Raw genomic sequence first — 26,282 nt, forward strand, 5'->3', positions numbered from 1 at the left:
AGGTCTCCCCTCGACTCACTGGCTTTGATGAACCGCTCGGCTTTCTTCTCTCTTGAGTCAAGGTTGGTACCATGGAGACAAGCGTCACTCCCCGGCTTGGTTATCAACAGAGGAGGGTCCCGTGTACCGTTGACATCTGCTGCAACACACGCTGGCTCTTGTTCGCGGTCTTATGTTTCCTTCGGGCCTTGGTCGGAAAGGGCAAGGTCGCTTCTCTCCTTGTCACCCTCTTGGTTTGCGCCATCTTTCTCCTCCTCTTGAACTGCTGTGCTGAGTTAGCTCTCTCGACGTGCGGTCTGCCTTGCTCAACTTGTGCTTCACCTTTTGTCCCTGTGGGGAAAGGAAAGGGCCATCAGGTGTGTGAGGTTCGGGTCAATTGCCTGACTCTGCCTGATCCTTGGGTTGGGACATGTTAGGTAAACCGTTTTATTAGTCCATTGTCTTTCGTGAAATAGGACAGTATTTGTGTCAGAAAGGGGGAGGGGTTAGTGTGTCCGATTGTCCTACGGGATAGGATGGGGAAAAGGTGCTGTATGGAATTACAACCCTTGTACCGGGGGTTGATAAACTCAGAAGGATGAGATTGGTAGGGGTTGTGGAATGATCGAAAATGATCAGAGGTTTTTATTGTGACCTGAACAGGGGGGATTGTGGGAATGGTAGTGTTTTGTCAATGCAGTATACTGCAGTTTTGGGAAAGAATAATCAAAGGGACGTGAAGGAGAATGACTGGGAATATTCAGGTAGAAAACAAGGAAACAGGGATTCTGGGGAGTGGAGTTTCTAAGTGGAACAGGGTGTCTAATGGATTCATCATATGCAGAGGGGATGGTGGATTGTGGAAAAGGAGGTTGATTGAGTGGAAGGGAGGTTGGGTTGATACTGCCCATAAAAGCTTCGAGGACCTTATCTTCCTCGTCCCTTTCTCCAGTAAAATACCATGTCTCACCTGGGGCATTCTCTCGAGCATAACCCTGGGCTCCTCTACCCAGGTGATCCTCCATCGCTCGTCCACCCCTCGGATCGGGATCTGAGAGTGCCTGCCCTTCCCTGGCCACCTGAATAAGAGATTCCCGAGCTCTACTTCGGAGAGTACCCTCCAGTTTCTCACACAAGGGAGAAAACTGAGTCACTTCTAGAGTGATGTATTGGCCTTGGAAGGCTGGGGGCTTGACTGGTCTTGATCTAGCCCTATACTACCCGGCCTCACAACTGTAGATCGTTAATGAATGGGTATGGCCCGCAATTCACAAGGCAGTGAAACAATTGAGAAGGATTTGGTGTGTCAACTGATGAGGCGGTTTATCTGACTTCTCCCCAGAGAAAGGCCTTTGGCGGCGAGAGAGCTACCAGTCATAGCAGCGACATTGAACGTTTTGGATCAAGTAGCGATCAAGGTAGGGCTTACGTTATTCCCAGGACCAAACAAAAACGCAATATTCCAGAAGTGGGAGGAAGGAGGGGCTGTGTGAATTTGTGGGACACATAGCGAGGAGAGCCAACACATTATCGTTTCAAGAATACAAAGACTCCTTTGGGATAGGCAGAGGGGAGCGGTTCCGAGATTGGTATTTGAGACACTGGGTAAACAATGCAGAAATACGTAACACGGCTTCACAATGTTCGAAACCTTGACCTTTTCGGCAACCCCATCCAAGCTTCTGATTTTGAAAGTATGATATTCTTCTTCCCCCTGAACTGACACAAGAAGCTTCACATATTAGAGCATGGCACAGGGACCTGGACGTTGCACCCAAAGGATTGGGAACACATTTGGAAAAGGATACACCACACAGTTTGCAGCGAACACAAAGACATTTTGCACCCGAGGGAGAGCAATCATACAAGATGCTATACAGATAGTACCAAACCCTGACCAAATTGAGCAAGTATAGCAAAGTGGAAACGGAGCTGAGCTGGAGAGTGTATGGGGTGCAGGCATACATGGTGGCACTGTCTGAAATGTAAACCCTGCTGGGATGATCTTTTTAAAGACATATGAAACATCTACCATACACAGATGCCCAAAAGCCTGATATTGGGCCTGTTTGGGATATAACGGGGACTCCAAGTCTTGGCGGAGATCATATGACCTGATGGTGAAAGCTCTCCTAGCTGCCAGGCTAACCATAACTCAGCGGTGGATGTCTACAACCTCCCCTGATATTTCAGATTAGTACAAGATTTGGGGCATTATTCTGAACAAAAAGATTTCCCATTCTGTGACAGGTGACCTCGCAAAGTATGTCGCAGTATGGAGGCCGCTCTTAGAGCACATTAGGAAGCACAAAAAGGATTACACATGGCCCACTTGATTAAGGCTACTAGGTCTTTTAGTCATAGGGTACAGGACCCGACAGCAGGAAACTTCTAGAGGCTACGAAAGGAGAAATAGATTAGGGCTTGCTGGTGAACTGCATGACATTTGCGCTGAAAATATAAAGACCTGTGTAGGGACTAGGTATGCTCTTAGATCTGAGTTATGTCATAATGTAGTTGCCTCGCTGGAGGTGTGGAGTTGATGGATGGGAAGGGAAGGGAAGGGAGGGGAGGTTAGGAACAGTTGGGAAATATTTCATGTTGAATGTTATTTGACAGCTAAGTAAGCTAACTGTGTCATAAAATGAAAGTGGAATATTGTTTCCTTGCTTGGAAACAGAATTGTTGCACTAAAAATGCCAATAAAAAGATTTTGTATAAAAAAAGTTAAACAAAGACATCTAGTTAAAAGTTCTTTTATGTATCTGATCACCAATCCATTGCACTATTAAACTGACTTTCTGTATGTTTTAATTGAGAATTGTTCTGTCTTTTTCCACTTCACTCTCTAGGCAGCAGCCGATGCATGCAAATTGATGGGGCACCGGACATTTTATGATCAGATGATACTCGATCAACTTCAGCATCAGAAACAAAAAGTAACAGACCTAATAGACATAGCAACTGTGAAGGATTATATGCAAGTAAGAACTTTTAAACATGTTTACCTTTTTATCAAAATAAATGAAAACATCAGTTCTGATTCATGATGTATCAAATCTTCTATATAGCTCTTTCCCCTAACTCTTTCATTTGGTTACGTTCAGAATGAAACATTATACCTAAAGTCACTATCACATGACTCATGTCGGTTTCCTCAAACTGCCAACATTTAGAAAGTTAATACTGGACAGTTGGAAGACTGAAATCTGTGCACAGTAATGTTTGGTGCTCATACACATCATCAAATATCCTCACCCACTGCATATCCCCTGTTCAGCCTTAAACCAAAATACTTTTTGGTTTACTTTTTTGAGAATTGGTACCAATCTTGCGGTTGGTAATGTGATGAATACTGCAGAGTCATCACTGATCCCCAGCCTGAGATCTCCTCCCATGTGGCCAGGAGACGGCAGCCACTACCTGATCCTGACCCTCTGGGTGGTATTATGAGCTAGGATCACATGGGAGGAGATGGCTGTTGGGGAGATGTGGTGACCTCCTCCGGAGAGACGCAGAATTCTTCACTTTCATGTGAAGAAGACCCTATAATCCCTAATTTCCTGATGGCATGCTGCAATTATACAAATCCCTCTCGTTGTAAAACTCTAAAACCTCTTCTTGACAGACATTCTAGATAGGGGAACATTCACAACACATATGTACATAATAAACAGATAACACCTCCTGTCTTTGATGTTTTTGTGTTAAATTAAAATTCCATGCAAAATCACTTTAGAAGTCTTATGAAACCTATGGACTCCAACTCCCATAAGGCCTCAAGTACTGAGACGAGGAAGGAGTCGGCAATGTGGATCAACAGAACCACTAAGCTAAACATGCAGACTAGTGGTTATAGTGTAATCACACTATGCAGGACATAGGAAAATGGTGCCAGCATCTGTAAGGGGTGGGGGTAGAGAAGCAGAATGGAAGAAAGCAGAGCCACGGGAGAAGGCAGAGGCATGGGAGCGAACCTTGCTGATGTGAACAGGTGTTCCCAAGCTGCAGCTTGCAGGCAGTGCTTACCGGCGTAGTGCTTACTGGCGTGGCGCGATGCACAGAAGCTCCTGCAGGGACCTGGAGAATACCGCTGGGCTACCGGCAACGACAGCAGGCTTACCGGCAGATGCATGCATAGACAGCAGAGGAGCTGAGAGGGGGTCCACAGAGTGGAGAACGCCATCCCGAAGCAAAGGCTTTGCTGAAACAATACACCATGAGTCGGAGGCACTGTTGGTGAGTTGGCCCACAGCCTTTGGTAACCCCAAGGCATACGGACAGGCGTGGGAACCACCAAGAACTTTAGTTGAACACCGACCAAGTAGAAAACAAAGACAGAATTTGCACAAGTTCTCATGTATGAAATATCTATATGGGGTACATTGGAGCAAGTATTGCCACACGCCAGTGAATGATGATGAAGGAATTGAAAGACAAAACTTAAACAAGTCTCTATTTATGAAATGTTAATGTAGGAAAACTTGGAGCAAGTATTACCAAAAGCCAAAGAACACTATTTAAGAAGTTAGAAGGGTGAACTTGAACAAGTCTCCATATATGAGATGTCAATGTGGGGAAAGTTGGAACAAGTAATACCTTAAATCAAGAAAGTTGAGGAATACAACTGTACTATACTAAAAGATAGAGAACATTTTAATAGGAAGCTCTGTTGAAAATAGTACATCGGGCAGTAAGCATTTGTGGAGAAGATACCTGGCAGGAGAGGAGAGTATACCAGGGAATCTGCAGCCCCCAGAAAGGCTTCCTGGCATTGGAGTATACCAGGAGGTTATCCATACGAAGTGATTGTTTGAAAGAGACAATTTTGTTATCCTCAAGAAGTGATTATAAGGAATGATTATCTTCAAGAAACCCTTTTTCCATCCTACCCGAGACATTCAGGGGGATGAAATTCTCTCTCTTGATCCGAGGATTACTTTGTTGGATGTGTCAATTTGTTTTTGAACACCATTTTACATCAGATCCACTTTCCTTATACTTTTAGGTTATCTTTAGTGTGAGTGTCACACTATGAAAGTGTTTTGGACACAAGGACAGTGTATATCATTTTGAAGAGACACAGGCTGATCTTTAGTTTCCAAGGTAGGGAAACTCTCCTAAGTATAGGGACAGATAGGCCTTTATCCAAACCCTTTTATTTCAATAAAAATGTCTGATGTTGAAAACACTATCACTTTGTGTCCACTTCTCATTTATGACCCCTCACAGTAAGCATACAGGTTTTGGAGCCTATAGTCTTTACTAACCATATTGTTTGCTAAACACCCAGAAGGTTTTCAGCTGTGGCGAATCAAGGGAATTTGTCAGTTCTCCCCAAGGAAGAGCCACCCTCTTTGGGATAGGGAGGTGAGCCTGCTGTGCAATAACCTCTCCAGGGGACAAGGAAAGTGGGATTGCCGCTCTGGGGACAAAGAAATGCAAAGCAAGGATTCCATCCCCCTCCATTTACTTCTAAATCCTCCATGTTTGTTCATTACATGGGGGCTGAACAGGGTAATCGTATTCAGAGCCCATTTAAAGTGGATGGCTTGGTTACCGACCTGTACTTGTCACCACCTTCTTGTGAACACCAGGACCAATGGCATTGTTACCTTCCTTCCAGGGAGGAACACAAATAGACCTGGATGCCAGCAGCACAGAAGAGAGGCAGCCGTAGAGCGAAAAACCCATTCAGAAGCCACCAAGAGAAACAGGACCACACAGACTGAAGCTAGGTCTGAGATGCATGACTGCGCCGGCCAGAGACACTGAAGCCCCGGATGCACCCCGCCTCTGGAACAGAAGTACACAACCTTGTACCAAAAGTGGGTGGAGGGCAGTGAGGCTAGAGCAAAGCTCACACTGGGCTAAGAATCTGCATACCCCACAAGGGGCTGAAAGGGCTGAGAAAGCCACAAGCCCACACAGGGCTGAGAGACCAAATATAAGACGAAGGGGTGAAGACACTGAGGAGTCAGGAATGCAACTCGGACACAAGTGTGCCATGATTTTGGTTAAAGACTCATTGGAAATAAGAGGTTGGGAAAATGCCTCTCTGACCCGGCTGCATAATCTAGAATCATTGCTCTAGAGTAATTGCATAACCCGAGGAACATCTGTGCTTGATGCGCAGTCCGCAGTGCGTAAACAATGCGAGTTATTGAGAGTCTGGGTGCAGAGATATGGAAAAGAAGGCATTCTTCAAATCCACCACAGTGAAGTGTGTTGCTTGCTTTGGGATGCTGCACAAAATGGTTGCGGGGTTAGGAACTACAGGAAATTCTGCCTGTACAATGTCGTTTATGGGGCAGAGAACCTGGATCATTTTCCAACTTGCTCCCTTTGCCTTTTCTATTGAGTATATGGCCATTTTGCATGGGGAGGTGGAGGGCACAATAATTCCCTGATTTAGAAGCGCAGTAATAGTGTCTTATATTCCCTCTTCTGCTTATTTGGGTGATGGATATTGTTTTACTCGGGGTAACACTATAACTGGTTTGAGTGCTAATATTACAGCTGTCACTTCCTGCGAAAACCCTACATCGTGAGCGTTTGTTGCCCATAAGCGCTCTGGGACTTGCTCTAGGTCTTTGTTAGTGAAGGGGGGTGGGGCGATAAGGGCCATCAAAGAACATTGCACCCTATGATATTGCACCATGATCTCACAGAGGATACAAATAGCCAGCACTTTTCCACCATCATTAACCCGAGCCTCAAACATTTCTGCATCTAACTTCTTTTAGGGGTACCGTCGGGTCAATACACAATATAGTGTGCCACTCACATCCATCTGAATCTGTTCCAATTATAACAATCATCTTTGCAGATACCGGCAAGACTTGCAAATCCAGTGAGAGTATGGTCCCTGCCACAAGGTCTGGGGTCACAACAGGCCCAACGATAAAATCAGATGGTACCCGCCAACATGCCTTATCAAGGATAGCTCAGTGGCAACGTGCTCGCCTTGGAAGCAAGACGACACGGAGCAACACAGGTTCGATTCCCAGGTCCGCTCTTAGAAACCTCTGGGTATTAAGCGCGTTATAAATAACCTATCATATCAATTTGGGGCACTGCATCAAGTAAAACTGATCCGTACACAAACATATCGGGGTCGGCAGGAATGCCATGAACCACCACCTCCCCTCCCCTCCCGTGGCCTGTATTATCACCATTGCTCTCATGGCACACATTCCTGGGGTGGCACAAATGATCCCCCAATCTGTAAAGGAGATGGTCATGTTTAATTTACTCAGGAAATCACGCCCAAGCAAATTTACTCTGGTGGTTTCCCAATAGAATAAGGGTGCATGCACCTCTTTTCCCCCTATTTTAATGGCTACTTCTTCTGTGTATGGAACCATGGCAGTAGCCCCATAGAAGCCTAGCACGTCGAGAGTTTCATCTGATAGTGGGAAGTTTCCCTCACTGATGCATGATTTAGTCGCACCTGTGTTGACCATAAAGATGAATTGCTTATTACCTATCTCCGCGCCCACTAAGGGTTTCTCGTCAGGGTGGGTAGTCATGGACAGGACTGGTCACGCAAGCACTTTCTGTGGGCTGTCCTAGTCAGGATATGTGTTGGTACCCAGGAACATGAAAGGGTTGCCTCCCATGACATTCACCCCCGATAAGGTACCACAGTACCATTTGTGACGGCATTACCTCTGGGCATTGGGCCCCCCCTAAGATTGGCTCAGTGGTGCTGCTTGCCCTGGGGCGCAGGCAGCTGTACTTGTGGGGGCCATGGTGGTAGCTGTGTGTTTGCTTGGTGTATCTCATAAGGTATGGATGTGGGCATTGAGGGGGCAGGAAATTGTTGTTGTTGCGCTGGGCTTGTGGGGGTGTATGGATTGTATCCTGCTCCCATTCTGCTTCTGCATTGCCTCGCAAAATGACCCCACTACCCGCATCCCCAGCACTGGTCCTGCTTTCCCTCTTGTCCCATCCCTCCAAATTTGCCCCTGCCCTCTCTATCCCCTTGGAACCCCCCTCTTCCACGCTGCTGACCACCTTGGTACCACTCAGAACACTGTGGCTCAGGTCCACCGTTCCATTGCCCTTGTCCTCCACCTGGCTAAAAAGCTGATATTCTTGCATCTGTTCGCGCTGCTGCTTGTTCTACTAAATCCATCTGTGCAACTGCCGCTACTGCCCCTTCAACTGCTATTTTAGCTAATTCTTTCAGTACCAGTTTTGCTTCCTCAGTCTGCATCCTTTATGCTGCTTCCTTTTCCCTCTTTGATTAGTTTACAGTGGTGTATAATTATAGCCTGTATCTCGGCCTACCCTTTTGCTTTTATGCCTACAATCTTCTCCAGTGCTTTCTGTACCTCCTTGGGCAGTCCCTTTTGATGACAAAATAGAAAAGCGGAACTGATCGGTCCCACTGGTCCCCTGTCTCAGCCCTCCACATCTCCTGTACCTTCAAAATGTACTGAGCAGGGTCTTCATCATCCCCCATCATATATTGCATAATGGACTGCAAATATGGCATGTCTGTGTCTGCCTGCCGCAGTGCGTCCCACACCTGTGCTCTGATGTTATTAAAAGGCACCCCATCATGTGTGTTGTCATATACTTTCACTCCTGGGTATCCAACCTTAACCCAAACATCTCCCGCCCGATTCCCTACAATTGCTACAAACTCACTTTTTATGTCTCCCACTGCTAAAAGGATTCCAGCTGTTTGTTTTTCAAAAGCACATATCCATTTCCCAGCCCCAGCAATGAGGGGCGGGAGCGCTTTAATCCGGTTGTTCTCATCCATCTGAGCCCAGGGAACATACTGCACCCACCATGCAGTAGTGGCATCTGCGTGCCCATTCCTCATATTGCCTGCCCGCTGTCACGTCCCTTTTTCTTAGCCACTGTTACCCGTCCAAATCTATTCCTCAGTTGCTCACCCCAAAAGCTCTCTACCTGTGGGGTAACTGCTGACGCCTCCTCCACCAGTTCCTCCTCATGTCCCGCTCCTTCTCGAAATATCTATTTGGATCACCGTCTGACCTCACCATCCCATAAGCTGCGCTTTCTGCTCCTCGCTCGTCATTTTCCCCTTTTCAATATTTACATTCTTGATCGCAGTGCTGTCACAGGTTTCCCCTTTTCTCACCTGTTTTCTCTGTTTTGCGGAGTCCTTTGTCGGGGTTTTCTTTCGAGCGGTTCGGGTCTTGTACAAGCCCGCTCGGCCGTCTTCGGATTCCAGGATTCGATCAGCTTCTTCGTCCGGGATCTAGGAAACTCCAGGAAGCTTGCAATGGAGACAGCACACGGAGGCGGTCTGCGCGGAACGCGGAAGAGACAGGATCAAGGAAGGTAGTAGGAAAGGAGGAGGAGGATGGTCCGGGGACCAGGAAGCAACACAGTTCAGGAGTACGAACTACGGAGCACGTCAGGCCACAGCTATCGGTAGCGTTGAGACACGCGGAACCGCAGGGGAGTGGCTAATTTATAGAACGTGCTGCATAGGACGTAAAGGTCAATAGGCCGCCTTCCGTGTATACGGCCATGTTGGGTGTACTACAGCGAGTAACCCCTGACGTGCCAGGGACCAGGAAGACCAGAAGGGGCGTGATCGATGGATCATGACAAGTGCTGTCCAATCTGAACAAAATGTCTCCGGCCCTCCATGCCTCTAATCCACACCCCAGTTTACCCCCTTCTTCCCGGAGGTCCCTCACCCGTGCCAGCTCTGCCTGCGCTGCTAATAAAGCTTCTTCTAATTCATTATGGGGTTTCCTACCCAGTGGTACTGCGTTGTTAGTGTTTGTTTGATATGGTGGCGGTTGAATTGGTGAGGGCGGTACTATGGCGGGTGAGGTACATATGTGGGGTTTGTATATCCTGTGGTGTGAAGTGTCAGGTACAGCCTACTTGGGGTGGGGTGACTATGTTCCTTCAGGTGCTGCTATTCTTTCTTTTTTTTTAAAAAAACTTTACTGTGCTTGACATAACAATAGAAGAGCGAGCAGTAGGTAATAATCAACAATTACAGTAATGGCATGAATAAATGGTGTACATTATCGACAATCAGGTCAATGGGGTACTAGACCAGTAATCATTCACCTCACAAACATGAAACAGCATTCAGGGTCATTGTTCAGGTAAAAACGTTGTCAGGGGAGGGAGGTGCAGATGAACTATCATAATCATCAGTTGAAATAGAGGAGATGTAGGAGCGAAACGGGGGACCAGATATTTCTGTGTTTGGAGGTTGCTGAGCCGCCCACGCCTCCTCCGCGTCGAAGGCCCAGTTCACAGTGGTTAGCCACTGTGAATGCGTGGGTACTCGGGGCCGGAGCCAACATAGCAGAATGCAGAGTGCTGCGAGTAGCATGCATAGCCCCGGCAACTTTTGGAGATCTCGGCCGAGACCGGGGAAATCATGAAAAAGACATTTCAGTGGAGATGGGGTGATTTCGTGGTCCAGGACAGCTGAAAGTGAGTAAGGCGGGGGCAGGACCAGATCATATGAATATAGGTTGCATCTTCAGAGTGTTAGGGAGAATTCTCATTCAATGGCTAATTTCCCTTACCTAGTGAGTCCCTCAGCAGCTTTCCTGGATTTCTGGAGTTTATTTTTTCCACTTGGTAAGAGTGTGAGCTTTTCCCCCACTCTTACCTGTGTTTTGCCATGTGTATTTCAACTGTTTTTGTGATTGTGGACTCTGAAGGACACCACTTCAGTAGCCCCACACTTTCGTGTGTTACCCAGCACCTTCAGTTCAGTGACACAGGGTTGTCTCTTAGACTTCCCACGACTCCATTTTCTGGGGCTAACTACTGTCCCCCAGAAAAGGGTAAAGTTGCCATTATCTTTACATAGTCACTTTAACCACAGGTCCAGTAACCCCATCTTTTATGGAGTATTGGAAAGGGTTAAATCTTAGCCGTTTTTATCTGTGCCTCTTGGAGCATTGTTTCTCTCCCTTAACATTAAGACTTGGCTGGTGGCAGTGGTATCTACCCTAATTTTCCGACCGCGATTATATTACATAACGTGGTAACGTTTTAGGCTATTCTAGTAGCCTCGAACTTTAAACCTGCTAGCCCAAATACTTTTTATATCGGGTTTGGTTGGGTTTAATCGCCATTTCTTTTTGTTAACATCCTTCTTGGGTCTTTCTTCGCGTGGCAAACCAGGTTTGCCTTCTTTGTTCACCGACCTTTGGCGGGCTTCTGGCCAGAAGCCCTCCTTTGGCATCTGGGTGTCTAGGTGGGCTGAATGTGAGGAAGGGGTGTAGTCACCCCCCTGCACAGGGTCTTCTTGGAGACCTGAATCGCACTTTGTGTTGATTGGCTGATGTGGTTGTCCGGGCTGGAGAACCCCCCTGCTGAGTGACTGACAGCCAGGCTGTGTGAATGGGGGATTTTGGCATAAAAGGCAGGACTCTTGGGCTAGAAGGCAGAGTCGCCACTGGAACTGCAAAGAACCCAAGAGAAGCGGAGAAGACGACGGCTGATGCAACCCCTAGTCCCGGTGAAGCCCTGCTGCAGTCCTGAGCTATCTACCCTTCAACAACAAGAGAGGATCCAGTCCGGAGACTTCTTCCCTTGAGCCTGGTGGGATCAACCAGCTCGTCTTTTCTTCAGTCGGAGAATCCTCTCCTGGGTCGAAATCGCTGCTGTGCTGTAGTGGTCCGGATAGCCATCAGAAGAGCCCTTTCCTGATTTAAAGGAGTGCACCTTTTATTGATCGTTGTCTTTTTCGCTGCTGCTGGCCTCATCCCTGGGTAGTGCAGATCGCTCCAGACGTCGTCCTTCTTGTCCCCATGACTCAAGCCGCAGGAACCGTGAGTCTGCAGGAACTACCAGGAACAACTGCTGTGGCACCAGCTTTTCTCCAACGGAATAAGGTACTTTGCACATTTGGTCGTTCTCCCCCGACTGACCATCCGGAATCGGGGTGAACCCTTTTCCTCCACGAAGATTTGTTCTTTTTTCCTTCCATCTGACAATATCTAAGTGATCCTCGGCAACTGAGCATCTGCTCCATCGACACTGGCGCAGGCCTATTGACTTTAATCTGTATCTTTGAACGAGTCCTCCGATTCCATTGCCTTGACAAAAGTATTGCCTGCGATTTTATCCACTTTTTCTTTGTTTAAAATTCTTAAGTACAAAGTGTGTTTTAACTTCGTGAGCATTTCTATCCGCGGGTACGCGTTAGTCTCGCAACACCGGTCTGTCAAATCCCAATGTACTTACCTTGAATTTGCTGGAACAAGTGGAATTGGTTGTGTGTTGTGTATTTGCTGTGTGGTTTCGAATTTATAGAAGTGAAGTGTTTTGCAAACAGATGGTTTAAAATAAATGTACTTATATTTTTTACTTGAAACCTTGAGTCAGTGTTTGCTTGAGTCACAGTAATTCTGGTCCTTTGTGTAATCTCTACTACTGCTCATTTACTCTTGAGATAAGTCTGGCTGCTCCGCTACTGCTACCACTTTAACAGTGTAGTACAGGCTTGTACCAAAGGTGAACTTGTATTGCCACTTGTAGTCTTAATTGTGTGTAATGGTCCCTAAGGGCACTGCACAGGATTCTGCCTAACACAGATCTACAACTGGGGCATCTGGCAGAGTGGACCGGCAACAACCTGTGTAATCTAATTGGGGTGTAGTGGAATCTGTGTAAGATTTTAAATTGAATAAGTTTGAAATGGGAGTTGAATGATATGTTGTGGGTGCGAGCACACATACGCTTCCAGCGTTGATCAGTTATGTCAACCTCCAGGCCCACTGCCCAAGAGTGTTTCAGCTTATCAAATGAAAGAAGAGTTTTGGACTGCAGTAAGGCGTACAGTCTGGAAAACTTCCCTCTAGTAGTTGCAGCGTTATGGGGAAACTCGGATAATTTCTCTTGAGGAATTGGCGGAGGCCTGAAAATTGGAGCCAGATGGGTGAATGTCGCCATAGGGCCTCTGGTAAGTCCGCCTATTCCAGGAAACTACCCTGATCAAAGACGACTCTAATGGTTTCGAATCCCGCTTCCGCCCAGTGGCATACCTCGGTCATCGGGATGCAGGGGGCTCCTGAGAGGAAGTTCCAGTGGCGTAGACAACTATGAAAGGGGCGAGATCCACCGGACAGCTTCCACATTTGAGCTAGAGCAAAGAAAGTGGTGCCTACCGGGTCTAGGGGACTACAGTTAAGAGCAGGGGGGGGGAAAGAGCTAAGGGACGAATATCCCATCCTCCAACCGCACTGCACTCAAGTCTGATATGTGGGGGTGGGGGGTTCGAGATGGTGAACCAGTATGGGGCAAATTGTGCTTGGGTGACCAGCCAGTATTTTTCGAAGTTGGGAGCTCCAAAGCCGCCGCTCTCCATGGGGGCAGCCAATGTTTTAAGAAGAACTGCACCGGAGTGCCATAAGAATGCATTGAGCATGCAGCTTAGAGACTGGAAAAATTCCCTGCCGGGCCACAGGGGGAGGTTAAGGAAACGATAAAGGAGTTTGGGAAGCACAACCATCTTCAAGATACCAATCTTGCCAGCAAGGAAGAGTTGAAGTTTGGCCCAGCCCAGGCATTTGTTGGTAAGCGTGGTAAAATAATTCAGATAATTGGTCTCATACTGTCGGGGTGGCAAGCAACCACTGCCTGAGGTAGGTGAGTTCGGATTGTGTCCAGGTAAACCCCATGAGGTCGGGGGCGGCGTCAGTGAGTGGAGAGTTGATTTTGAGCAGTTAACTTTGAGGCCCGATAAAAACCCAAAGTGGATAACATCTCCGAGGATCGGGGCTAGGTTATGTTCTGGTGAGCGAATGAAGAGTAAGGAATCGTCTGCGTATAGGGAGACAATATCAGGTGTGTCCAGCGCTCTCAGACCTCGGTGTGAATGTGCCTGCCGTATCCTGTCCGTCAAAGGTTCAATAGCTATGGCAAAAACTAGAGGAGAGAAGGGGCAGCCCTGTCTCAAGCCTCTAGCTATGTAAAAGGGGGCGAGCATCTGTCCTCAGTACGGACCCTGGCCACTGGGTCAGAATGTAACAGTTTAACCCAAGAATGAAAGCGGGGCCCGAAGTTGCATTTCTCAAGCACCCGCCAAAGGTAGTTCCACGAGACGGAATCAAAAGCCTTCTGCATGTCGAGGGCTGCCTGAGTAGTAGGGTCAATTCGACTGATGATATTAAAAAGGCGGCATAAGTTAAAGGATGTGGACGTACCCGGGATAAATTCCGACTGGTCTGGGTGAATGATATGGGACATATGTAAGGAGTCAACCGTAGGGTCAGAACCTTAGCATAAATCTTAACATTGCAGTTGATGAGGGAAAGGGGCCGATATGAACTGCATTGAGTAGAAGGTTTGCCCGGTTTGAGCAGGACAGTTATTATGGCTTCGCGGAGGGAGGAGGGAAGTGAACCCACCTCGCAGGATTCTTGCCATAATGTCAGGAGTTGGGGGACCAGTCAGGATTTAAATTGCTTATAAAATTCAATCGGAAAGCCGTCAGATCCAGGGGCTTTACCTGAAGCAAGGGAATCAATAGCTTGCGATATTTCTTTGGCTGTAATAGGTGTGTCCAGGCAGGAGCTAGTTTCGTCAGAGAGAACAGAGAGGGGTAAGCTGTCCAAGTATGTGTCAACCTCCGACCTAGGGAACAGTGTCAAAGTTTGATAGAACGATTGAAACTCTGCATTAATATCCTGTGGGAGAAGGGCCAAGGACCCATCAGGCCTTTCTATAGCTGGGATATATGGAGATCCTGTTTCCTGGCGAAGAAGCCTGGCCAACACGTGGCCAGGCCGCTCACCCTTTCCATACTGCCGTGCAAGTCCGGGATCATCAATGAACTTCCTTTCCCTTTCAGCATGGGCACGAAATGCGTCCAATCCGATACTGATATCGGAAAGGGCTTTTGGAGACTGGTACTGGGCATATTGGGCCTCAAGGGAGGACAGTGTTGCTTCACTCTTCGATATGTCAATGCGAATAACCTTCAGGATCCCGGACTCCTTGGAGCTATACCCCTAATGTAAGCCTTAAACGACTCCAACAGACTAGCCTGTGTGCGGACCGACCGGTGTTCAGTGCAAAATAATCATCAATGGCGGATTCCAGGTCAGCCTTGAAGGCTGCATCCGATTGTGGTTTCAGTCTCCATGAGCGGATTTTTCTCTGATCAGTACCCCACCTGAGGAAAATAGTCACTGGCGAATGGTCTGTGTGTGTCCTGGGGAGGATTGACATATGTGCAATGTTCCTAACGAGTATGTCGATGTCAGCCATCTGTCTATTCTGGAGTGCAAGTCGTGCATGGAGGCATAGAAAGAATACATTCAGGAGTCGGGTTGCACTAGCCCCCATGCTTCCGAGAGCCCCAGTTGTGACAAGGCCTCTAGGATTGTTTTAGCAGCTCTGGAGAGTTGGCAGGGTCTGGTACCTGATCTATCCCAATCAACGTTGAGGATCGTATTGAAATCCCCGCCCCAGAGGGTGGGTACGAGGGGGAATCCAGCAAGCAGATCAGTGAGATGCGAATAGAACTCGGGGTCATCAAAGTTGGGGCCGTAGACATACACATTAAGAAGTACAATCTCTTTGTTGTGTAGTCTGCCATAAAGTAAAACATATCGCCCCAGGGGGTCTATGTGAGACACAATGTGCTGAAACTTAATACTCTTATGGATCAAAATTATAACGCCCCTGTTTTGAGTGGAATAATCAGTGTAGTATCTTTGGGGGACCCATATCTTTGCAAATCTTTGGCAGCCCTCAGATTGAAAAATGTGTTTCCTGGAAAAAAAGGATTTGAACCCCGTGTCGCTCCACATAGAGTTGTACATTCCGCATCTTTCTAGGATTACAGAGACCCCTCCCATTCCAACTCATACAGGCCAGGTCATGATCAGCCATCAGAATATGTAAAGAGCAGGGGTATTACTAGTTGTTGTAGCAGTATCCGGGGGATCCAGTGCAGAGATCAGTAGATGTGTCTATTAACAAGGTGTGGCCTCCATAGCATAACCTCGCACTCCTCCATCGTGCATGCCTTGCATTTTTTTTTCATAATTTTCCAATAACCCAAACAGCCCTCTCCCAAACAGAGGGACGAAAACCCAATACCCATCCAACAAAACCAAAAACAGTGGCATTATCGCCTGGGGACTTGTGCGCCGGTTGGGCGGCTTCGCTTCCTTGCTGTGGACATAATAAGGATTGACGTGGTACTGACATAAGTAGTAATGAAGACTGGTGGTTCGAGTACAACATGAGGGTCTGACTATTAATGAACAAAAATACTCATTTAACATGGTGGTTAGAACGAGGACTTCTCCACAGAAAACAATATTCAGTGGCTTCCCGGATCAGGACATACACCTCCCGGTGATGAGCGTATTGCAATTGTAGATACCAGGATAAACTTGTTTATCCGGGGAAGTGTTCATCTATAAATAAGAGCTTGGCGGGGTACAGCATGGCGTATTTCACCCTTAGTTCTCGCGATCTCTTCTTGGCAGCCAGAAAAGTTTTGTGTTCCTGTTGGACAGAGATCGAGAAATCAGGATATAAATGGACCCTGGCGGAACCAAGTAGGAGTTCACCCTTGGCTCTCGCTGCCCGGAGTAGCGTGTCACGATCGCAGTAGTTCAGAACCCTTGCAATGATGGGGCGTGGGAGCGCACCCGGTTTAGGTTTCGCCGTAAGTGCGCGGTGGGCCCGCTCTATAGCAAATTGTGGGGACCACTTAGGAGAGTCAAGCAGTTGGAGCAAGGTGTGTTCGATATAGTCCTCCATGGGTCCTTCGATTCTATCTTCGGGGATTCCGATAATGCAGAGGTTGTTACACTCGAGCGTGAACCAAGGTCCTCGTTCTTCATGGAAACCTCATACACCTGTCTAGACAGTGTGGCAACCTCCGAACGAAGGGCCGCTTGTCGTCCTCTGCAGTACCCACCCTGGACTCGACCTCTGTGACCCGACCATCAGTATTTTCCATATGGGCCTTAATTGATTAAATGGTCCCATTTATATCATCAAGCTTAGAATGGAGGGCAGTGAACCCTTCACGCATGAATTCAAACATCTTCAGGGACTCTGCGGGGTCAGGAGATGCAGATGTGGTAGGCTCAGGTGCCAGCTCAGGTTCAGCCGACTTGGTTGGGGCGTTAGCAAACATGTTGATAGAGCTTTATTTTTTGCCAGCCCCCTTGGTCATGGTTCCAGCAGGGTTCAGGGTCTGTGAATGAACCGCCCTCGAGCGGCCGGGGCGATCCCACGGAACATGCGTCACACTTAGGGTGCAGGACGGTTCACAGGCTTGTGGTCTGAGGGTAGCAAGTAGGGGTCTCTGGGATCAAGAAGTATTGCTAAATGTCAGATTGGTCTTGAGGAGCGGGTTTGGCACTGGTTCTGCCGTGTGCATCGGGGCGGGCTCCCGGCAGGAGAGCAAGGGGTCTGTGAGGCCAGGGCAGTGACCCTAAGTGGGAGACTGGGAGCAGGGCACCGGCAAGGGGGATAGGTGTCGCAATATCGAATACGTGCAGATGTGCCCCGGAGTAGTGCAAGGGTAATTGTAGTCCTCCGCAAGTGGCGGAGGGGAGGCAATCCGGCTAGCGTGTAGACGCCAGAGCACTGAAATTGAGGCAGTGTGTTCAGCTCACATGTGGATTTATACTGATATGCAGACTTCTATGTATAGATGCCAAGGAAAAGATGGTGGTGTGTCAGCTGCAATAGCCAGGGGGGTGGGGGTTAAAATAGCAAAGCCTAGGGTATGCAGGCGGAGCCCCACTCCAATTGGTCAGCCCAGACTGGGAGCAGATTGCACTAGAAAGGAGCCACAGGATACAGGCTAGATAGCAAGTGATCCAGAGCAATTTGTAGGCAGGAGTTAACCCCTGGGGAGCCAGGTTCAATTAACAAGCAGCACTGTTGATGATGGCAAGACTGGCAATGTTTGTAAGTTTGGCTTGGGCCCTCCGTGGACAAATGTATTGTGTCCCCCTGCGTATCAGGGGGAGAGCTGAATGCGGTGTTGCCCCTCACTTATCAGGGGGAGTGTGAGGATCTCATTCGCCCAGGATGCTGGATGGCCGTTGAATGCTGAGGACGTGCCACATTAAGCGTCTATTGGAGACCTCAGGAAGATGGAGCTGCTGCGCTGCAGGGGGAGAGAAATATCCCTGCAGCCGTGGCGCAGAAGGTAGAGGCCTGGGGCTAATGTCTGGTGGCCGTGTTAGCAGCCAGAGAAAGGAAGGGGTTGAGGCCCGCAACAGTCCAGGAGTAGTGGGCAGTGGGGAAGCCCGATCCCTCCACGTGTATTGTTGGCTTAGTGGGAGATTTCCAGCCCCCATCAGAGGCTGTAATTGCCGAAAAATGAACTCGCCGCATGTCCGGGGAGCTGACGGCCCGGCATATGGGTCTGTAGGGGCTTCCGCACACCCCGCAGGCTCGGGTCTCACGTCGTGGTGAAAGTGCCGCCACCGGGGGCCTGCCCGCTCCGTCACAAACAGGGAGATGATCTTCACCGGGCCACCACGTCGACCAGGAAGCACGGGCTCCAGCCCATGTCGGGGACATATGGGGCCAAACAGGGTGATGTATAGGAGGCAGGGAGCCAGCGGACCCCCGAAATGGCCACCGAATATCTTCCTCCCATGGCGCTGAGCAAGCTTGTGGCTGCAGTCACTCGCCCCTCCCCCACCACGGGCCCAGCACCCGTGGCAAATCCCAGTGCAGGGAGCGGACCTCTCCGGATGCGGCGAGCAGATGGGGGCAGCACCGCCTCTTGGTCCACTAGGACTGGCAATATCTGTGGAACGGGCTGAAATCAAGGTCCAATACTCAGGTGGCGGTCGGGGGAGGTTTGATGGAAGGAGCCCTCAGTCTTATTTCTTCAGTAGTAGGCGTACTACAGCGAATGTTGATGAGAATATAGTCGCCCAGCTCGGAGCTCCTGTTTAGGCGGCCATGCTCCGTCAAGCGCAACAGCACCCCGCAGGTGCTGCTATTTTAGTTGCACTCGGGGTTGTGGGCTGTTGTCACATTGGGTCTTGCACTCATAATTATCCTCTACGTCTTCTACCATTTTCCCCAACTCTAAAATTTATTTTCTCCTTTGAAGCTTTTTACCCTTGTATTTAGCAGCCAGTAATGTGTACATGTGTTCCAATTTCCTCATATTATTCGTTCACTGCTCTGGCCATGGGAGGAACATTCCCCCTTGTGTCTCCGCCACCCACTTTGTGTGGTACTTATCAATGTAATCTTTATACAACGGCAATGCACTGCAGAGATGCTCCAATGGAGTCACTACTTCATTTCGACAACCTTTATATTCAAAGGATATCAGACCATACACAAGATATAGTTTGTCATAAGCGTTCCTACCAGTCCTTTTCGCAGGGCCCCCCTTGGCCTCCACCTGATAAACAATAAAAAGTTAAAACACTAAAAAACGAAGCTAGAATAATAAACTAAAATAACCACCACTACTTCTTCTCATTCCCCCCACCTGGGATATATTGGGCACAGGAATCCGAGCACTCTAATTATTCGAAGCCCCTACTTCTTTGTTCTCTTATCACATTTAAAAATATGGTGCCATCTTCTCCCCTTACTCGGAAATGATCCTACTTCTCTGTTTCTCTTCTCATATACTTATAATACTACTACTAACAAAAACTGCCAGGTGACCTTCACACACTATCCAACTCCAATGCCTACCAATCTACCACACTCTCTCACTCCCTCTTCTTCACAAGCACAAACCCACACAATGCTGTCCCTGTTCTCCCACTTCCCACTTAGCATCAACCTCTCGTTGTCACCTGCTAGAGGTGTACTTACATCTGCATGTTAACACGAGCTCTGCCATCACGGAGTCCCAATGATGGCCTGCACCTTTCTAGCAGCTGAGCTGAGCTGCGCTCCAAAGAGCAGAAAGGAATTCGGTGCACCTGTACACTACTACGGGTTGCACGCTTGTGACTGGTCACTGCAGCAGGGGTGGGTGCCCTATGGGGAATGGGGCCTGGAAGCCTCAGTTTTTGCTTGGTCACCAAAATGTAGAGAAACCCCTCAGTGCTCATGCCCATGCCAGAAAAAATACAAGGCACTAGGGAAAAAGGCCCAGTACACCTCTTGCAAGTAGTACAAGGTTAATTCTGATAAAGAAACAGGTACGCGGTATGAAAGAATTGTGCTGCCACAGAGCGCTCTGACGGAGACCGCATAAGCAACAAGTTATAAATGCACACAGTGTCATGAGTGGTGTACAATTACATAGGTTACAGATCCTGGTGGCTGGTTGGTGTGACCCTATACATATACCACCTATCCATAAGGGATTCCAGGTCATTGGTCCCAGCTCCTCCTGTCCATATTCTTCCACGTGGGGCTCTCTGTTGCATGTCTTGAGGCTCATAATTGGCAATTATGCCACAAATTATTGCATTCCCCATCAGGGGTGGCCTAATATGCACCTGGTACTACAAATAAAGGCTGGATATTTTCGAGGTCATGTTGACTTGCAAACCCCAGCTCGATCTCAACAACTCACCCCTGCATGCCCACACTTATCTTCTATTGTCTGGGCCCGGGCCTACTGCCATGGCTGCAGCGTGGCACTAGGCCTCAATTACAAGCTGGCTTCTATTTTCTAAGATTGCGTTTCATTCTCAATGCAATCTATACATAACTATATAAAAACCTACCCATAATGCAGCTTCTATTTCTTTTTTTTAACAACACCTCTACAACCTCTTCAAGCCCCTACGACACCTTGTGCATCCTCCTCATCCAAAACCTCTTCGGAGCCTGGGATGACCGTCCCGCTTCCCAACATTTGCCACAAATTCATAAGATTAAAGAAAAACAACTTCTTGGCAGCTTTACCCAGCTACTTTCTTTAGAAGCACAAGCACACAATAATTTCTGTCAAAACCACTTTGTAGCACTTCTTCAACTTCCACCTGGTTTACTCCCATGCCAGGCCCACCACCTTCAAAGGTGTGCCATCCGGGTATACTCCCCTGCCCGAACAGTGTTTCACAACATGCGCATTTGTGGTTAAGATCAACTGAGGAGAGGTTCACAACCACTTTGCAGTATTTACCAAATTGCTGCTTCAAAACTCTTAACATTTTAGGGAAAACAAGGTTCACACTGTGCTATTTAATGCTCTTCGATAAATAATGCTCATCTCCTTCTGAATATCTTTTCCAGAGGGACAGCCACTTTTTGTCATTCTTGTTTCCCCACTGCAGCAGCAACAAAACATTGATAAAAATAGGGGTCTTTCTCTGCCTCTCTCTTGGCTTTGGCAATGTCAGTCTACCCCAACATTTACCCAATGTTGTATAAAATATGGGCAACCGATTTCAGCATTTTATAGATCTTTCTGTTGCTGGCAATGCTGGTTAGTTTTTATCTGCCTTGCTATCAATGACTTTTGGCCTGGGCAAAACTTGTGGGCATTACCTTTCAACAATATTGCCCCATCAGGTGGTTGGATTTTCCATAGACGTTCACATCTCACGTTATAATCAATTGGCTTTGTTTACATGGTTTTCGCTGCTGCTCAATGGTTTGGTATACAAAATTGCTTTTGGAAACACTTTCGCTCACCTGCCGGTGCTTCGCTCGCCACTTTCCAATTTTCGGTATAGAAAATTAACTTCATGATGACTTTCGCTCATACGCGAGTGCTGATCTTCGACTTAATGCCTGTCTGGGACACATGAATAGGTAAGGAGCGCTCCGGGGCTACTACCAGCATGTCAACCAGATCAGTCTTGCGTCTCCCGTCCTTTTGCCGCTAGCAGGTCATCTTCCTCTGTGGCTCCTCATAACCCAGCAAAACTGCTTCATGGAGTCTGCCTTCGCTCACGCCACCTGAAACGTGAGCGCTTGTCACTCTGGAGACCCTCTGGTGCACGCCAGCCACCAGAGACAGTATCTCTGTTGCGGCCCTCTGGTGCACACCAGCCACCATAGACGGCCTTGAGGCCCTCAGGTGCACGCCAGTCACCTGAGACAGCCTCCTGGGAATGAAATATTCCCTCGCCTTCGATTCCCTCTGCGCCGCTTCTGCACTTCAGGATTCAAGAGTCCTTGACCCTCTCAGGACAAGCAGCCGCATTCTGCCGCTCAGTGTTTCCGGCGTCCGCTCTCTCCTCTAGTTTCTGCTTAGACTGCATGCATTTACCACGCTGCTTATGCTGTTTGCGTTCTCTGCTCCTCTGCTTTCCTGCTTTCTCAATTACCTGCACCATAAGGGGCTTCTTAAGCCTCGCTGTCTCTCTCAGGTGTGGGTCATTCAACTTAATTAACTGGCCACTGCTGCAACATTGCACCTTTTCAGCTCTCTTCTTCGTCCCAGTACCTAGGGAATTATGGGACTTCCCTAATGTCAAAATCAGTTTTCCGAGTTTGCTTTTTATTTTTAAGCTCCAGTCTGTTCTTGACAATATTATTGGCCACCAGGGGACGCAGATGTAGCAACGCCTCTGCGGAATGAGCCCCCCAAGGTGGACAGGTAGCCCCCCCCCCCTTGAGGTGGCCGAAGCAGTGGGGCCCTTGCACTTCACGGTCCAATCCTGGTCCGTCGGGACCTAGTGAGACAGATAAATCAGTACAGACAGTGGAGACGGTGTGCGTCGGCCCAGGTGGGCGGTCTTAGGACGCCGTAGAACGGGGAAGACATCCGACAGCCCCGCGGTGAAGATAGCAAATAACAAGTGGAACGAGTGAAGGCCAGCCCCCCCTGGGGCTCCAGCACACCCCAAGCTCTCAGGCAGGACAAGAGGGAGCTGGGAGGGACCTGAGAACTGTCGATGCGTCGGATGCAATAGAAGGTACAGAAAAGGCAAGGTGAGAGCTCTCCGGTGCCGCGGCGGGGCAGGGCTACTCTGCTGACAAGGAGACCCGCCTGCAAGCACAGATAAGACCCCGGAAGCCAGCTGACAGTGCAGAAGCACCCGAGACTGCACCCCCTCCCCATACAAACAAGCACGATCTCCCACTAATACAGCGGACCACGGGACCCAGGGGAAGAGGGGAAAAGACCCGGAGTCCAATGAGTGACCCGCCAGGATAGTGCCAACAGACTGGGGACACACTTAACAGTGCCCACCAGACCCCCAACACCAGTGGAGTCTGACTGGGGCGAAGTAGAGAGGCTGTGGCCCAGAACTTTAAGCACAAAGCTCCAACGGGACGCCCCCACACGCTGTGCCTCCAGGGTCCTCACCCCCAGCCACTACATATACCAAAAGGGTAGTGACGCTTGGCTTTGCAACGAGCTGGAGATTGCAGGGGCCACTCCTCCGAAATCTGGGGGCTACCTGCACAGAGTGATACCAGGAATCTGAGGAAACAGCAACAAGGAGGAGGAGAGGCAGAGGGGGGAGAAATCAACCTGCAAAGCCAAGAGAGGGGATCATAGTAAATGGGACTACAGAGACACATGAAGGGGCACTGTTGTGTGTGGGGACCATGGAAGAAGGCTTAAGACCCGACCTTCGTCACAGACCCAGTGATAATCTCAGACCAGATCAACTATCCTGACCCTGTCCCGCCACGCAACTTGAACCACAGTAATAACTATAACTGACTGGCGGGGGCAGCGAACTAAGGAGGAAGGAGACTGCAGCTCCTGGGGGCAGAGGAAGCAGCAGGGGACCGCTCTGGTGAGCCAACCACAGAAAGAGACCAGGAGGGGTGAAGGCCCCACTACCCCCCTCAACCCAGAGGGTCATTGCATCCCCCCCGCCCCTCGCATCTCCCAAGAAGGAAAGATACTAGCACCCAGTGGGACGACCTTGAATGAGTTGGAGAGCGACACTCCAGGAGTTCCGCTATCAAAACGCTGCAGAAAGCCGAGGCGGACCAAACCTAGCCAAAATGACGGACAAAATAGCAGAACTGTCAGAAGACTCCATGCCCACAAAAAGACATTGCGGCTATACTGCAGGAAATAAGGGACATGCAAACAGGCATTGGACACAGGATTGAAAAGATAGACCAGAGAGTGGATGAAATGGAAGATCGGCAACAGGGCCTGGGGGCCAACCAATCATCGGTCGACATCCTAGAAACACAATTTGACACCAGATTGGCCAACTGGAATGATTTCAAAAACAGGGAACGGAGGAATAATCTGCGGTTCTTTGGCCTGCCGGAAGGGGAGACAGAGGCACATATGCGAGCGGTCAAGGGCGTGATACGCCTCCTGTTAGGAAATGAGGCTACTTGATCCCACCATTGACAGGGCTCACAGGGCGGGTGGCCCACACTGTGTCCTCGTCCGCTTCCACTACTGTGCGGAAAAGGTGAAAATCTTGGAGGAAGCCAGGAAAGCCTCGATCATTACTTATAACAACGCAACAATCATGATCTTCCAGGACCTTTCTGCATTCACCCTGGCCAGAAGGTGGATGTGTGGCCCCTTGACGCATTGCCTACGAGAGAAGGGAATTCGATATTGCTGGGGTTACCCCTTTTCACTTTCATTCAAATATATCGGCCAACGAGTAAGACTGGTCACCAAAGAGGATATCAAAGGAGCAATTCAGGAGTATGTGGAGGCCGCAGATGACCAGAGACGGGCCACCAGAAAAGCAGCGAAAGAGAATAGTGGGGGGAGGGAGGCACAAGGGACAGGAGACGGATTCCGGGTTGGAGAACATTTCAAAAGTTAAACACTCCCCCACACAATGGCAGCATATGAGACAATGATGGACAGGGCAGTGTCCGGGCAGATCTACATATGCCGGGGCCTGGTTAGTCTTCCCCTGATAACAGCAAGTATGGGGGCAGTGAGCTGCATAGGTGAAATGGTACCAATGAGAGATGAGCTCTAAGGGATTAGGAATGGTGGGGGGGGAGGAAAGGTTTCTGGGGGGCTGGGGGTAAGATCTGGGGGGGCTCTACCAGATAGGTATCTATGAGGATAGGCCCGGGGGGAGCGGGCACAGTGGTAGTCCAGTCAAGTACCACAAATGGCCAGACTCTTTGGCTGGGCGCCGGAGGAAGGGGGTGTGGGCTGTGGGGGTGCGGGTCTAGGGGGTTCGCTGTTAGAAAGGGGGGGGCAGTTGGGGACAGACTCCTCTAGGGGAAAGGGGGGGTGTTGGGCCAGGAGGTAAGGGGGTGGGGGGAGTGGCGTTTGTGGTTTTAGGTACACAAAAACTCGGATAGCAGGGCAGCGTCAAGGTCCAAATGGACACAGCAACAGTCTGGGAACACAGAAAGAGGATGAGGTTAATGAAAGGCTCAAATACCCGAATGGATGACAGCCTCCCCGTCCTGGAGATAGGCTCCCTCAATGCCAGGGGAATAAACTCACCCACAAAGAGATCCCTCCTGGGCAGAGAATTTAGGCGGGCCAAGCTAGATCTCCTCTTACTCCAGGATACCCATTGGGGGAGGGGTAAGAAACCAGTCATTCGGGGTGGTGGGATAGGGGAAGTCTATTGCGCCTCTTATAAGACTAAAAAGAGGGGAGTAGCAATTGTTATGGCCAACGATTTAGGCTTCAAGATGGAGGGGGCATTCAAGGACCCGGATGTTCGATACCTGTTCATCAAAGGAGAATTACAGCCCCCCCCCCTCACACTGGGAGTGATTTATGCCCAGAATGAGGGACAAGTACATTTCTGGGAAAGGGTCAGGGACAAACTGAGGCTATTTGTGGAGGGTGCCCTTTTAGTGGCAGGTGATTTTAACATGGTACTAGATCCTGGTAGAGAAAGGAAAAGATTGCTATTACAAAAAACCGTAGCATCTGAAGACTCCACATCCCGAAGCCAGGGCCCTTATGTGTCCTTCTGGTTCCTGGCCTCCCCCCACCCCCCATGCAATAGCCTTCAGCCTCCGCCCACTCCCAGCACTTGCCGTTGGGCCCCCTCGGGCATGTGCTATCTCACAGGCCTGCATTATTGTTTCGATCAGTTGACCACTCTTACCATGTGATCACTGCCAGGGACTTAACAGCTGCTTGCAAATTACATCCTAGCACTTGCCCCCTGACACATATATATCTCTCTCTAACCACAATTTACTTGCTGTATAAGCGCCTTACAAATGCACAATAAATAAACAATACAAAAACTGCCATGCATGTCCTCATTTAATTTGTTGTCTGTATAAGTGTGAGGGACAGATATCCTTTATTAGAGTGTTTCCTTTAGTTATTTTAGGCAGGGAAATCCTCGTTAGGGATAGTGAGGCATGTATCCACCCTTGTTAAAATAATAAAATGGCATTTGTTGAGAAAACCGTACAAAGTGGTCCACCTCCCATTTCTGACCCCTCACAAACCTTTGGAAGAAACTGCATAACCGAAG

At 48.9% G+C, this 26,282-nt stretch overlaps 1 protein-coding gene across 2 annotated transcripts in view; it reads left to right on the forward strand.

Annotated features, from left to right (window-relative positions):
- C7PHXorf58 (chromosome 7p CXorf58 homolog) overlaps positions 1 to 26,282 on the forward strand; it is a 439,812-nt gene that overhangs the window by 324,406 nt on the left and 89,124 nt on the right. For both annotated transcript variants that reach the window (XM_069637280.1, XM_069637281.1), the window contains exon 6: positions 2,832 to 2,963. In XM_069637280.1, the coding sequence (XP_069493381.1) occupies positions 2,832 to 2,963 (132 nt within the window). The remainder of the gene's footprint in view (positions 1 to 2,831; positions 2,964 to 26,282) is intronic.

This window comes from Ambystoma mexicanum, chromosome 7p, assembly GCF_040938575.1.
Source record: "Ambystoma mexicanum isolate Mex_15411 chromosome 7p, UKY_AmexF1_1, whole genome shotgun sequence".
Classification (NCBI taxonomy): Eukaryota; Metazoa; Chordata; class Amphibia; order Caudata; family Ambystomatidae; genus Ambystoma; species Ambystoma mexicanum.